At 38.8% G+C, this 14,717-nt stretch overlaps 1 protein-coding gene across 1 annotated transcript in view; it reads right to left on the bottom strand.

The window, feature by feature from the left end:
- The window catches only part of myo15ab (myosin XVAb), a 62,546-nt gene that overhangs the window by 4,491 nt on the left and 43,338 nt on the right, over positions 1 to 14,717 (bottom strand). The window contains exons 47-61 of the mRNA XM_066655866.1: positions 9,598 to 9,739; positions 8,810 to 8,921; positions 8,618 to 8,692; positions 7,237 to 7,442; positions 6,805 to 6,923; positions 6,653 to 6,716; positions 6,244 to 6,316; positions 6,066 to 6,139; positions 5,894 to 5,976; positions 4,040 to 4,170; positions 3,456 to 3,550; positions 3,290 to 3,367; positions 2,388 to 2,484; positions 1,217 to 1,377; positions 872 to 1,005 (exon numbers count right to left, since the gene is read on the bottom strand). Coding sequence (XP_066511963.1) covers positions 872 to 1,005; positions 1,217 to 1,377; positions 2,388 to 2,484; positions 3,290 to 3,367; positions 3,456 to 3,550; positions 4,040 to 4,170; positions 5,894 to 5,976; positions 6,066 to 6,139; positions 6,244 to 6,316; positions 6,653 to 6,716; positions 6,805 to 6,923; positions 7,237 to 7,442; positions 8,618 to 8,692; positions 8,810 to 8,921; positions 9,598 to 9,739 — 1,644 coding nt within the window. The remainder of the gene's footprint in view (positions 1 to 871; positions 1,006 to 1,216; positions 1,378 to 2,387; positions 2,485 to 3,289; positions 3,368 to 3,455; positions 3,551 to 4,039; positions 4,171 to 5,893; positions 5,977 to 6,065; positions 6,140 to 6,243; positions 6,317 to 6,652; positions 6,717 to 6,804; positions 6,924 to 7,236; positions 7,443 to 8,617; positions 8,693 to 8,809; positions 8,922 to 9,597; positions 9,740 to 14,717) is intronic.

Raw genomic sequence — 14,717 nt, 5'->3', positions numbered from 1 at the left:
TGTATTGGTATAAATGTTGAAATGTGGTCACAAATCATATCCCACAAACACTAAAAATAAACTACTTCTGAAAATGTATTATGTCTATGTCAAAGATTCAGTGTTAAAAATCCTATGCACACAGTTGTAAATCCAACATGTTTATTAACATACAACAGTGGTGCTGCAGAACTTTCTAGACAGAAAAGACAAGGACAGTTTTACTGGTGATGTACATTAAAGTAACACTATGTAGTGTTTTTACTTTAAAATTACAGCTTCAAAATCACTGTGACATATCACAAAGCTGTAAAAGGAACAAAGAGTCTCCATCGGTGCTACTGTGGGCTCAGCACGGCAGAAACTACCCTATGTAAATTTGGAGGAGGCGGTAGGAACCCAGGATGAAAAAAACGTAAGGAAACATTAAAAAATTATATATTTCTGGGTGGATACAGATTAATTAGCTGATGTTACTACTACAGTTTTAACAGCCGATACTTACCTCAGATATTTATTCCTCTAAAAATGTAACACAGTGCGCCATTAGCCTCCATTTTGTGATGAAAGTATTTAAGAACTACATAGTCTTTTTAGCTTGGTTCCTACCATCTTACAAAACTTACATAATGCAGTTTCTGCAGTGCTGAACCTAGAGTAGCAAAGACGGAGGCTCTGCTCTCCCTGTTACAGGTGAGTGGATCAAAATGATCATTTTGAAGGTGAAATTGTAAGGTAAAAATATGACATACTGTTCCTTTAAACACTAGTTTCGGTCTTGAATGTCCTTTTAATACTAGCTCGAGTTTGAGAACAAGAGCTGAAACTATTGCCTTCTCTATGGACAGGCTCCAGAGTAACTAGTTTGGGTGTAAAGGTGTTATGAACGTACATAGTTGGTGCATAAAGGTTGTCCTTGGTTCTGTGCTGCAATGCTGCAAGTTTGGCAATCTGATTAAACTGCTGCTCGCTGATTTTCCCTGTGGGCAGCACATTGAGCAACCCCTTTATATAGTCTGGAAGAACCTGCAAACACACACATACACACACACACAAATACTGCTGTTGTAGAACCTGCATAATCAGCACCTCATATTACTTATCTGTTGATACACAGTGTGATAGTTGTCCTCTGTTGTCCAAATCTTGGTTTTAAGAAAGAACTGATGAATAAAAGCCTGCATCACATTGTAAAGGCATTACGCCATTTAATCACATTGTGTCCAAGCCTCCTTACTTGATTGTAGTGTATTGTAACACTGAGTTCATTGTCAAACTTGAGCGGTTGAGCCCAGATGACCCGTCTGAACCAGAAGCTGTAGTTGCTGTCAATCTGCTCTGCCTCGGTCGCAATGTCCAGGATGTACTCTCTCTTATTTAATGGCCGTACATTCTGACCTGCAGTGGATGAGACAAAGCACCAGGAGCTGTTGTTATATATAAAATAAAATGTATTTAAACATGTGCGTATCCTACATTTTACATATGTCTTTCCCAGGCCCACATCAAATTCATCTGCAATTATGGACCAAAAATACACATCAAGCAAATAGGCTGCTGGATTTGCTCTAAAAAATATTATATTGTTTCCTACATGGGCCCATTATTTAAAAAAAAATACTGTATTAAGTTTTTATTTTATGTTTTATAATAGAAAATGCACATTTATCATGCAATACCATTTAAGAGGGCACTCTAACCATTAATCTAACGCCTTATTCAAGGTGATTGAGCACTGTTTGACACCATTTTTGACACTTTGGATGTTTATTACCACAATCCTTCAAAAAGGACTAATATATACATTCCTAATAAGTCCATTTTTGCTTGTTAGAACCTAATAATGCCCAAAATGGCTTTTCACAGCCCAAACATAAACCATCCAATGTGTATTTGAAGTAATTCATTAAACAAAAAAATGTATGAAAAACAAATTTCGATTCCCCCCCCAAAAAATAAAATACTATGAAATACCACGTGATCCTCTATTTAGACTTGAATAAATATCAAAATAAATATATTGGGAACACACACAACCTTTTCTGGTAAAGTTCTATAAATAAATCAACATGTGGATCACTGCTGATGTCTCTAGAGTCATTTATGGTAAAAAAAAAATTGTGAGCGTCTACATTTTTTTGGCTTTTAGGAGTTAATTGGAAGTATATGTAAGTTATATTAGAATAAAAAAACACACATTTATCTACTTTAAAGTGTCCTTTTACATAAAAACCCAACAATTTTAATTTATTCCAAGTATTTAGAAAGTAATAATCATTCAAATTTGGCAATTAACTATTTTTTGGAAATTCAGAAAAATAACTGGTGCCAAAAATGAAGCATAATAGTCTTATTATTTTTTACTTAGTTAAATGTAATGTTTGAGTGGTAATGTGCGTGATGCGTACCTCTGTTTGTAACGATAAAAATGGTGTACTCATCCATGGCCTCCAGCCTTTGTAAAGCCATCTCATAACACAGCTCCTCTATGACATCTAGAGCCACCTACAAACACACGGAGATCATAATGAACACAGACACAGAGACTCAGCGGAAAATAAAATTCATTCTGACAGTTTACAGTTTTATCCCTAAATGTTTCATGTGGTAATTTTAATTCTGCCCAGTTGTCCATGAAGTGGGATGTTGGAACTACGGGTAGCGACAATGCCACACTCCTCCTGGGTCCTGGGTTCATTTTTCACCCCTGTGAGGTGTGTTCTCCCTGTGTCTGTGTGGGTAACCTCCCACAGCCCATAAAGCATGCTGATAGGTGGACCGTCTGTGTGACACTTTCCACACATATGTGTTTGTGTGTGTGTCTGGTGCCCTGTTTAAGATGGTCAATGACTTCGGATACATTCCAGAACACAACGGCGACCCTGACCTGGATGAAGTGGTTATAGGAGGTGAAAGGGTGAATAAGTAGTTGGCTGTGTATTGTTCCTAGGTAGGTACTGTGACTTAAATATCACTTACTGTGATTGTCAACCTCTTTCTGAATAAAATAACAAAAAGAACTACTTAAATTGTCATTATAAGAGATTGATTCATTTTTATACATAATTTATTCATTCCCACCTTTGACAACTGTAAGTGGAACATGGATGGGTAATGCACCAACGCATTTGGGCAGTTTTCTGACCGAGAATCAGTGGGAGGACCTCGTAACATTTCACTAAGCTCTAATTCTGCACTAGCTGTAAGCTCATTGTTTATGTCATCTGTTCAGTTGAGTATAACCCAGTCTGTCTTCTAACAGTGACGCTTCACAGTTAAACGAACATCAATGAGATATGAGAAGATTTACAGAACAAGTTTTGATCTTCAAATGCCTTTCGATTCCTCCAGGGAACAGGAAGAGCTGCCTCTTTGAGCTTCGCCCCGCCTGAGGACACACACACACACAGTAGTAAACATATTACAAGCAGCTGTGTTAATTAGACTGAGTTTATTGAATGTGTGTGTGTTCTGACCATGATGGCTTTGAGCTCCATGTTGTTGGGAAACACACTCCTCCCACCGAACTGGAAGGTCTTCCTCAGGTTCTGCTCACATGCTTTAGCAATGCCTGACAGTCACGCAACAACTAGTCATCATGCTGTACTCTACTGTTCAAAAGTTTAGAACCACTTTCAACGTTTCATTTTATATGCCACAATATTACATTCAGTGTAGACTGAAGTGTTATAAACAAGATGATAAATGTTGAATTATTTACAGTATATAACAAATGTTAATCAATGACAACTCAATACTACAGATATCTATTTAGATAAATATCGTTAATAATATATTTTCTACCTTAAGATTTGTCTTGATATGGCTAAAATATTAATTTTATTGTCAACGTTAGACCGCTTTTTTAGTCATTATTACCATCATTACAATTTTTATACAGCTTCCCTCACAGTAGAATAAAACAAAACATTAATGAGTAAAACTGAGTAAAAATTACACCCCTTAGTCATGGACATGACTAATATATAATTTTTTACATATGTGTGTGTATTAGTGAGCGTGTATTTGTGTGTGTGTGTGTCTGTGTATGTGTTTTTACCCTGAAACAGAGCTCCCGGGCTCTTGCAGGCATCCTGTAAGAACTTGACGATGAAAGGTTTGAGCACCTCAGAGCAGCGGCAGTACGCTGTGAGAATGTAGAGCAGACGCCATCCCTTCTGTACACTGTCACTGTCACAGAGAGACACTCATAGTCACTTATGAGCAACCCTATGTTTAATATTCTGCTTGTTCCTATCAATCTGTCATCCTTAGGCTTTGATATTATCAGCATTAGGGAATATGAATTAAATACACATACTTCCACCCTTTCCACAAATCATAGTCAACACATGTTCCAAATCTCAAGTTTGTTTCTTTGTCTTGCCCTGGAGCTACAAGTCTATTGTACAATTAAAGGTGGCATTCAACATTTTAATAAAACATTCTAAGGATGTTTCCTCACCATTTGCTGCTCTCTAGTCTGTTTGTGTGCTCAAACCTGATGTGTTTTCGCAGTTACGGCTAAAAATACAAACACCTCGATCTGGCATGCTAGCCTTTCTTTCTCTGCTCACAAGAAAGAAAAGGCATCTGGAGTTTTTAGACAATGAAGAGACCTCCACAAGTTGGAAACCATGAACAAAGATGAAGATATTGCTCTATAAGTGGGTGACATTGACTTATTTTTGCTGTTTCAAGTTACATAAGGTGGAAATGTCTGCAAATTCAGGAGATGGCTAACTACATGAAAGTAAACATTGTGTACCAAAGGTGCTACAAAACTGAACAGGTCGAGTTACAAACGAGTTTCTGTGGTAATTCAACCATTGAATAAAAACGTACAAACATACATTTCCACATTAAAAAACGCAAAGTTTCTGAACGTAAACAAACCAGAGAGAACTGCATATCTTCACAATCTTTGACGTTTCCAAATAAAAGAACTTTAGGTAAGATTTGGTACTTTTGTCCCTGGGCTCCCCCTAAAGTTGCAGAGTATAATGCACTTTTTCAGCACTGTCCTGAAATCAAGGGCTCATTTAAAATCCACCAATTATACTTCAACCAATTATTAACTTTCACAAGAATAAATGCATATTTATGTTATTATTATTAGTCTGGCAAACATAGCAATGTGATACTATTAAATAGATAGAATATACATTTAAAAGCTACCACATAGAGAAAGTAAAATGCAGTAAACACCTGACAAGGAAAATCCAAAATAAATATTGTCTGATATTAGTACTAGACAATAATTCATTATCAATATATATCGCAATATAAAATGTTTCAATAACAATTATATGATTTTTTTAACACATTTCCAGTATTTCAGTATACATTTTTTACAGCATCTGTCACTGAATGTTACATTACAGTGCACATTTATCAGTCACATTTATTAACACTCAATTTTAACATTAGTTTTAAAATATAAACATTGAAAAAGCCAAGTGGTTTATGTTTGATGACGATGTCATGCGACTTGTTTGTTCTTGGCAGGTTTTCAGTGACGTTTACACTGACATTATATTTTATCGTCCAAAATTAAGAAATATATTGTGATATAAATGTTGGCCATATCGTCCAGCCCTACCTGAAATTCACTTTGACGTAAAGGCATTGCATGTTTTCCTGTTGTAATCCAACCACAAATAACTTCAAACTGCTGTTCTTCACTTTTTCATTCATGTTTTAATGTGGTTGCATTTTCTTAGAAAGCCACTGGTTTATAATGTAAGATGTACTTTTCTTGAATCCTGTTTCCACTCTCATGCAAGTGTGTTTTAAACTAATAAAAGCTTACTGCCCTGATACACTGCTTTACATATTTTGTACACTCTGGTGTAATGGAAACAAGCAAGTTGTTTGGTGTGTGTGTGTGTGTGTGTGTGGTGCTGTATCTTACGGTTTAGAGCTGGTATTGGCTGTGATCTGTTTCAGAACTTGACAGTAGGCTTCATCCTTCATCAGCCCATACTCTCCAATCAGCTGTGAAAAGAGCAACGTTCAAAATCATACAGTATCCATCCATCCATCTATCCATCCATCCATCCATCCATCCACCCCTCCATCCCTACCTTCAGGAAGGTGCAGACCACAAAATGTTCTGACTGGCCTCGGAGAGGATGGTCTCCCATGAATTTCATAATGGCTGAACACACAAAACCAAACACAGCAGAATGTAACAGACAACAAACATTACATACAGTATATGTTTATAATAAAGGAAAGCTAGTAAAAATGTCCCAGGCTCACCTAGAAAAATTTCAGAAGCTACTCTGTTCATGTTGGGGTCATTAAACTCAATCAGGGACTCCTGGATTGGGGTCTGCAGAAAAACATGATCAGCATTTATAGCATTTTATAGACACCAATATTAATACAATATATACATATTTATTAAAAACTAGACTCTAGAAAATATGCACTTCTATGTAATTCTACCAGTTAATACAATCTTTCATATATATATATATAGTAAGTATAATCTTACAGAGTCCCTAAGGTGATATGCTCGTTGTTTTTACTAAGGAGTGGCCATAAAATAATTAATGAATTATATAAAGACTGCCATGCCCCCTTAGGAGCTCAGTGTAAACTTAATTTTATTTCATAATTATATTATAACAACTAGAATCCAAATTATTTAAGATGTAAATTTTACCTTGCAGAATATGATCATTTCCGCAGGATCTTTGCCTTTCTTAGATTTGTTTCTGAAGGAATCACTGCCAACATGAAAAATATAAACTACATCACTGCAGAGGTAAAGATTATATATTAAAATATGATCAGTTTATCTGTGCTGGTTCAAACCTCTTGCTCCCGTTTGATTGTCTGAAGTATTTCTTGGCGAACTCCACCATGTTGTACTGACTGTCCAAAAAGACACTTCCCTCCACGTCAGGATTTCCAAAGTCACCAAATTCATCCAGCTAGTGAAAGTTGATGTGATGTTAGTACAAATGTATTTCAATTGATCATCTGACACAACACGTCAGTACTAAACAGCACGTTTGGGGTTTAATAGACACAGAGGCTCCAAAATCTCATTCAAAATATAAATGTTGCAGTTCTGGAAGAAATGGAAGACCATTTCTGCTACACACACACACACTGCTAGAAAATATTAAACAATTTTGACACAGTATCTCAAAATAATAGCTTAGTATCTCAGAGTTATTTTGTGATTTACAGTGCAGAGAAGTAGTAGATTTTAAGTTATGGAAGGCTGTTAAAATCTCAGACCTCTAGTGTTGGGTCCAGTTCATGTGCCGCAGCACTGGATGCCACAGCCAGTGCCACGGCTCCGGACGCCACCACTCGACTCTGTCTGTTTCTCGGTTCACTCTTTCTCTCCAAGGGTAAACTGAGGAAATCTGGAGCTGCAACAGGAACCACGCAATCTGCAGGAAAGGCTCCACTGCGGCCCATCACTGCTCCAAACCTCCAGCCTTTGTACAGAGGGTAAAACAAGCTTTTTAGTCCTACAGCATGATTTTTAGCTATGAACATATCGGCTGTGTTTCGATATCTAGTGAGTCGACTTGTGTTCTACTGCCTACATAGGCAGCTGTGTATGTAGGCAACAATAACATTCAACAAGAGGACAGTTAGTTTGCTACTTGAAACAATAGCATGAGCTGTCGAAGGCAAGTTGTAGCTAATCTACAGAGAGTCTTGTTCTATAAAAAATAGACCACTGAAAATACGGAAATAACATGCTGTTCGATGCTTTTCATTAACCCTAATATAGTCAGCTCAACAGAGATTGAGATACAGTATACAGCTATAGACTTTTACATTACAGAAACACTAGTGAAGGCATATTTACTTTAGAATATATAAAATATAATCTGGAAAATCTGGACACCTTCTTGAAAAATTACACTACCTTCATTTTCTTGTTGAGACGTTGATATGTCCTCTACAAAGTACAGTCTCAAGTTTTTGAATAAAGTCATGATATATCAAGAAACAATGTCAGAAATTCTGAAATTATTAGAATACAGATACATTTTTTTAATAACTGGAAAAATTTTCATATTATGGTAATTCTATCAAATGTAAACACATTTAAGGATGTTTGTTGTTGTGAGTAAACCTCAGTAATTTTTGTGATATTAAGATTTAGAATCCATACATCAGTATATGTGCTTTTTTCCAAGAAGCAGGTTTCTCTTCATTAAATCACTATATAAACACAGACGAGGAAACCTCAGTGTATATGGAATGACTGTGTTATTGTCAAGGTGCAGATGGTGGTACTCAGTACTGGCATTTGGTCTGGTTGTCCATAGTGACTAGTCTTTAAATATTACACTATTTTTCTTGTAATATCAGAATTTGAGACTGTGATGTCTGTGATGACTGTGACTGTGATGATGACTGTGATTCTCTAAAGATTATAACTTTATTCTTGAAATATTATGGCTTTATTCTCATATTACCCAAATTTCCAACTGTTTTCCCAAATATTACAACTCAATTCTTGAAATCGTGTTTTAACTTTTGCACAGGCTACATTTTATATATTTAATTTTTTTTCCCCAAAGACGTTAATTTCAGCAAATTTTCAGTAACTTTGTATTAAAATCTTCTCTGTTGATGTAAAAATTCCTCAGCCTACCAAAGTCTGCTGTGTCTCTCTTGCCCTCCTCCAGATAGATGACCTTCTTCTTTACCACACATCCATACAGCTGACCTGAAAGACACACACTTACACTCTAAACTCTCAAGTGTACAGAAAAGTATGTGATAAAATGTTATAAGAGTGAGTGTGGGATTGAATGAAGGAGTGTGAAAGACAGAAGTGTCTGACCTTCTTCTAATCTGTCCATGGCCTGTAAGCGAATTATGTCTCCTTTATGGAAGCTGAGTAGAGCTCGGTCCTCTGTGATGTAGTTTCTTTCAGCCACGGCATACTCAGAGTCCTGGAAGAGAGAGAGAGAGAGAGAGAGAGAGAGAGAGAGAGAGAGAGAGAGAGAGAGAGAGAGAGAGAGAGAGAGAGTTATAAATGGTAGGTGTTTATTGCTCCTCTTTGAATTATGTATTTATTTATTTATATTAGTGTAATTAACAATGTGGAAAAAGCAGAGCTTCATCTCCAGATGATGAATCAGCTTCAGTGTGCGAAATCAAATGCCAGTGTCATTCACATATCATTTATATAAATCATGAACTAATTCATGCAAATGTTTAAGCAGTGAGCCAATGAAAATGTGTAATTTTGAGGTACACAAGTCTGTACTCATAAGCAGAGTGAGTGCACTGCACCCCCTACTGACCCATCACCAAATCACAATGACTGAAAAAAACACTTTTTACTGCACCAAATGTGTGTTTTATTTTTAATGATGAATATAGTTATTTTCGATTTTAGTTCTTGCTCTTACTGAAGATGTTGGTACACAATAGAAAGAAAATGTGAAACGCTAGAATTGGACACCAATTTTTTTTTGAGTGTCAGTTCAAATTAAGTTACTTTCACTACTTGTCAGCAATCCGAGTGTTTAGGAAGCAACAGAACTGGAATTAAAGAGCTTATGTGATCAACCTGTTGGATGATGGGGAAAAAAGAGGGAATAATAAAAAAGAGAAACAGCTGACCTTCTTGAGCTGAGAGATGAAGAGGTCCACCATGTGTTTGATCTGTGGTGCTTTAGCAGAGAAAAGGATCAGCTTCTCACTCATCAGGTTAAACTCCAGCATGTTCGGAGATGGAATTGTCACAAAGAGGATATCAGTGTAGCTAGAGAGAGAGAGAGAGAGGAAAAAAATTAAAGGGAAGTAAATAAGAGTATAGTGGTGATCAGTGTGATGTTTGGTGTGATGATCAGTGTTATGATCAGTGTGATCTTCAGTGTGATAATCAGTGTGAGTATCAGTGTGATGATCAGTGTGGTGATCAGTGTGGTGATCAGTGTGGTGGTCAGTGTGATGTTCAGTGTGATGATCAGTGTGATCTTCAGTGTGAGTATCAGTGTGGTGATCAGTGTGATCTTCAGTGTGATAAACAGTGTGAGTATCAGTGTGATGATCAGTGTGGTGATCAGTGTGATCTTCAGTGTGGTGGTCAGTGTGATGTTCAGTGTGATCTTCAGTGTGATGATCAGTGTGATCTTCAGTGTGAGTATCAGTGTGATGATCAGTGTGGTGATCAGTGTGATCTTCAGTGTGGTGGTCAGTGTGATGTTCAGTGTGATCTTCGGTGTGATGATCAGTGTGAGTATCAGTGTGAGTAACAGTATGATGTTCAGTGTGATATTCAGTGTGATGTTCAGTGTGGTGATCAGTGTGATGATCAGTGTGGTCATCAGTGTGATGTTCAGTGTGGTGGCCAGTGTGGTGATCAGTGTGATGTTCAGTGTGGTGGTCAGTGTGATGTTCAGTGTGATCTTCAGTGTGATGATCAGTGTGAGTATCAGTGTTATGATCAGTGTGATGATCAGTGTAGTGATCAGTGTAGTGATCAGTGTGATGATCAGTGTGGTCATCAGTGTGATGTTCAGTGTGGTGGTCAGTGTGGTGATCAGTGTGATGTTCAGTGTGGTGGTCGGTGTGATGTTCAGTGTGGTGGTCAGTGTGATGTTCAGTGTGGTGGTCAGTGTGATGTTCAGTGTGATCTTCAGTGTGATGATCAGTGTGAGTATCAGTGTGATGATCAGTGTGATGTTCAGTGTGATGTTCAGTGTGATGATCAGTGTGATGATCAGTGTGGTGATCAGTGTGATCTTCAGTGTGGTGGTCAGTGTGATGTTCAGTGTGATCTTCGGTGTGATGATCAGTGTGAGTATCAGTGTGAGTAACAGTATGATGTTCAGTGTGATGTTCAGTGTGGTGATCAGTGTGATGATCAGTGTGGTCATCAGTGTGATGTTCAGTGTGGTGGCCAGTGTGGTGATCAGTGTGATGTTCAGTGTGGTGGTCAGTGTGATGTTCAGTGTGATCTTCAGTGTGATGATCAGTGTGAGTATCAGTGTTATGATCAGTGTGATGATCAGTGTAGTGATCAGTGTAGTGATCAGTGTGATGATCAGTGTGGTCATCAGTGTGATGTTCAGTGTGGTGGTCAGTGTGGTGATCAGTGTGATGTTCGGTGTGGTGGTCAGTGTGATGTTCAGTGTGGTGGTCAGTGTGATGTTCAGTGTGATCTTCAGTTTGATGATCAGTGTGAGTATCAGTGTGATGATCAGTGTGATGTTCAGTGTGATGTTCAGTGTGACATTCAGTGTGATGATCAGTGTGATGTTCAGTGTGATGATGTGTGGTGATCAGTGTGATGTTAAGTGTGAAGTTCAATGTGATGATCGGTGTGGTGATCAGTGTGATGTTCAGTGTGATGTTCAGTGTGATGTTCAGTGTGATGATCATTGTGATGATGTGTGGTGATCAGTGTGATGTTCAGTGTGATGATCAGTGTGATGATGTGTGGTGATCAGTGTGATGTTCAGTGTGATGATCAGTGTGGTGATCAGTGTAACATTCAGTGTGATGATCAGTGTGATGTTCAGTGTGATGATGTGTGGTGATCAGTGTGATGTTAAGTGTGAAGTTCAATGTGATGATCGGTGTGGTGATCAGTGTGATGTTCAGTGTGATGATCAGTGTGATGATCAGTGTGATGTTCAGTGTGATGATGTGTGGTGATCAGTGTGATGTTCAGTGTGATGATGTGTGGTGATCGGTGTGGTGGTCAGTGTGATGTTCAGTGTGATGATCATTGTGATGATGTGTCGTGATCAGTGTGATGTTCAGTGTGATGATCAGTGTGATGATCAGTGTGGTGATCAGTGTGGTGTTCAGTGTGATGATGTGTGGTGATCAGTGTGATGTTAAGTGTGAAGTTCAATGTGATGATCGGTGTGGTGATCAGTGTGATGTTCAGTGTGATGATCAGTGTGATGATCAGTGTGATGTTCAGTGTGATGATGTGTGGTGATCAGTGTGATGTTCAGTGTGATGATGTGTGGTGATCGGTGTGGTGGTCAGTGTGATGTTCAGTGTGATGATCATTGTGATGATGTGTCGTGATCAGTGTGATGTTCAGTGTGATGATCAGTGTGATGTTCAGTGTGATGATGTGTGGTGATCAGTGTGATGTTCAGTGTGATGATCAGTGTGATGATGTGTGGTGATCAGTGTGATGTTCAGTGTGATGATCAGTGTTATGTTCAGTGTGATGATGTGTGGTGATGAGTGTGATGTTCAGTGTGATGATCAGTGTTATGTTCAGTGTGATGATGTGTGGTGATCAGTGTGATGTTCAGTGTGATGTTTAGTGTGATGTTCAGTGTGATGATGTGTGGTGATCAGTGTGATGTTCAGTGTGATGATATGTGGTGATCAGTGTGAGGTTCAGTGTGATGATCAGTGTGATGTTTAGTGTGATGTTCAGTGTGATGATCAGTGTGATGTTCAGTGTGATGATCAGTGTGATGATGTGTGGTGATCAGTGTGATTTTCAGTGTGATGTTTAGTGTGATGTTCAGTGTGATGATCAGTGTGATGATGTGTGGTGATCAGTGTGATGATCAGTGTGATGATCAATGTGGTGATCAGTGTTATGTTCAGTGTGATGATGTGTGGTGATCAGTGTGATGTTCAGTGTGATGTTTAGTGTGATGTTCAGTGTGATGTTCAGTGTGATGATCAGTGTGATGATGTGTGGTGATCAGTGTGATGTTCAGTGTGATGATGTGTGGTGATCAGTGTGATGTTCAGTGTGATGTTCAGTGTGATGATCAGTGTGATGATGTGTGGTGATCAGTGTGATGTTCAGTGTGATAATCAGTGTAATGATCAGTGTGATGATGTGTGATGTTCAGTGTGATGATCAGTGTGATGATGTGTGGTGATCAGTGTGATGATCAGTGTGATGATCAGTGTGGTGATCAGTGTTATGTTCAGTGTGATGATGTGTGGTGATCAGTGTGATGTTCAGTGTGATGTTTAGTGTGATGTTCAGTGTGATGTTCAGTGTGATGATCAGTGTGATGATGTGTGGTGATCAGTGTGATGATGTGTGGTGATCAGTGTGATGTTCAGTGTGATGATCAGTGTGGTGATCAGTGTGACATTCAGTGTAACATTCAGTGTGATGATCAGTGTGATGTTCAGTGTGATGATGTGTGGTGATCAGTGTGATGTTAAGTGTGAAGTTCAATGTGATGATCGGTGTGGTGATCAGTGTGATGTTCAGTGTGATGATCAGTGTGATGATCAGTGTGATGTTCAGTGTGATGATGTGTGGTGATCAGTGTGATGTTCAGTGTGATGATGTGTGGTGATCGGTGTGGTGGTCAGTGTGATGTTCAGTGTGATGATCATTGTGATGATGTGTCGTGATCAGTGTGATGTTCAGTGTGATGATCAGTGTGATGTTCAGTGTGATGATGTGTGGTGATCAGTGTGATGTTAAGTGTGATGATCAGTGTGATGATCAGTGTGGTGATCAGTGTGGTGATCAGTGTGGTGGTCAGTGTGATGTTCAGTGTGATGATCAGTGTGATCTTCAGTGTGAGTATCAGTGTGGTGATCAGTGTGATCTTCAGTGTGATAATCAGTGTGAGTATCAGTGTGATGATCAGTGTGGTGATCAGTGTGATCTTCAGTGTGGTGGTCAGTGTGATGTTCAGTGTGATCTTCAGTGTGATGATCAGTGTGATCTTCAGTGTGAGTATCAGTGTGATGATCAGTGTGATGATCAGTGTGGTGATCAGTGTGATCTTCAGTGTGGTGGTCAGTGTGATGTTCAGTGTGATCTTCGGTGTGATGATCAGTGTGAGTATCAGTGTGAGTAACAGTATGATGTTCAGTGTGATGTTCAGTGTGGTGATCAGTGTGATGATCAGTGTGGTCATCAGTGTGATGTTCAGTGTGGTGGCCAGTGTGGTGATCAGTGTGATGTTCAGTGTGGTGGTCAGTGTGATGTTCAGTGTGATCTTCAGTGTGATGATCAGTGTGAGTATCAGTGTTATGATCAGTGTGATGATCAGTGTAGTGATCAGTGTAGTGATCAGTGTGATGATCAGTGTGGTCATCAGTGTGATGTTCAGTGTGGTGGTCAGTGTGATGTTCAGTGTGATCTTCAGTGTGATGATCAGTGTGAGTATCAGTGTGATGATCAGTGTGATGTTCAGTGTGACATTCAGTGTAACATTCAGTGTGATGATCAGTGTGATGTTCAGTGTGATGATGTGTGGTGATGAGTGTGATGTTCAGTGTGATGATCAGTGTTATGTTCAGTGTGATGATGTGTGGTGATCAGTGTGATGTTCAGTGTGATGTTTAGTGTGATGTTCAGTGTGATGATGTGTGGTGATCAGTGTGATGTTCAGTGTGATGATATGTGGTGATCAGTGTGAGGTTCAGTGTGATGATCAGTGTGATGTTTAGTGTGATGTTCAGTGTGATGATCAGTGTGATGTTCAGTGTGGTGATCAGTGTGATGATCAGTGTGGTCATCAGTGTGATGTTCAGTGTGGTGGCCAGTGTGGTGATCAGTGTGATGTTCAGTGTGGTGGTCAGTGTGATGTTCAGTGTGATCTTCAGTGTGATGATCAGTGTGAGTATCAGTGTTATGATCAGTGTGATGATCAGTGTAGTGATCAGTGTAGTGATCAGTGTGATGATCAGTGTGGTCATCAGTGTGATGTTCAGTGTGGTGGTCAGTGTGATGTTCAGTGTGGTGGTCAGTGTGATGTTCAGTGTGATCTTCAGTGTGATGA

This window comes from Hoplias malabaricus, chromosome 2 (genome assembly GCF_029633855.1).
Source record: "Hoplias malabaricus isolate fHopMal1 chromosome 2, fHopMal1.hap1, whole genome shotgun sequence".
NCBI lineage: Eukaryota > Metazoa > Chordata > Actinopteri > Characiformes > Erythrinidae > Hoplias > Hoplias malabaricus.
This window is presented reverse-complemented; position numbering and strand designations above follow the sequence as displayed.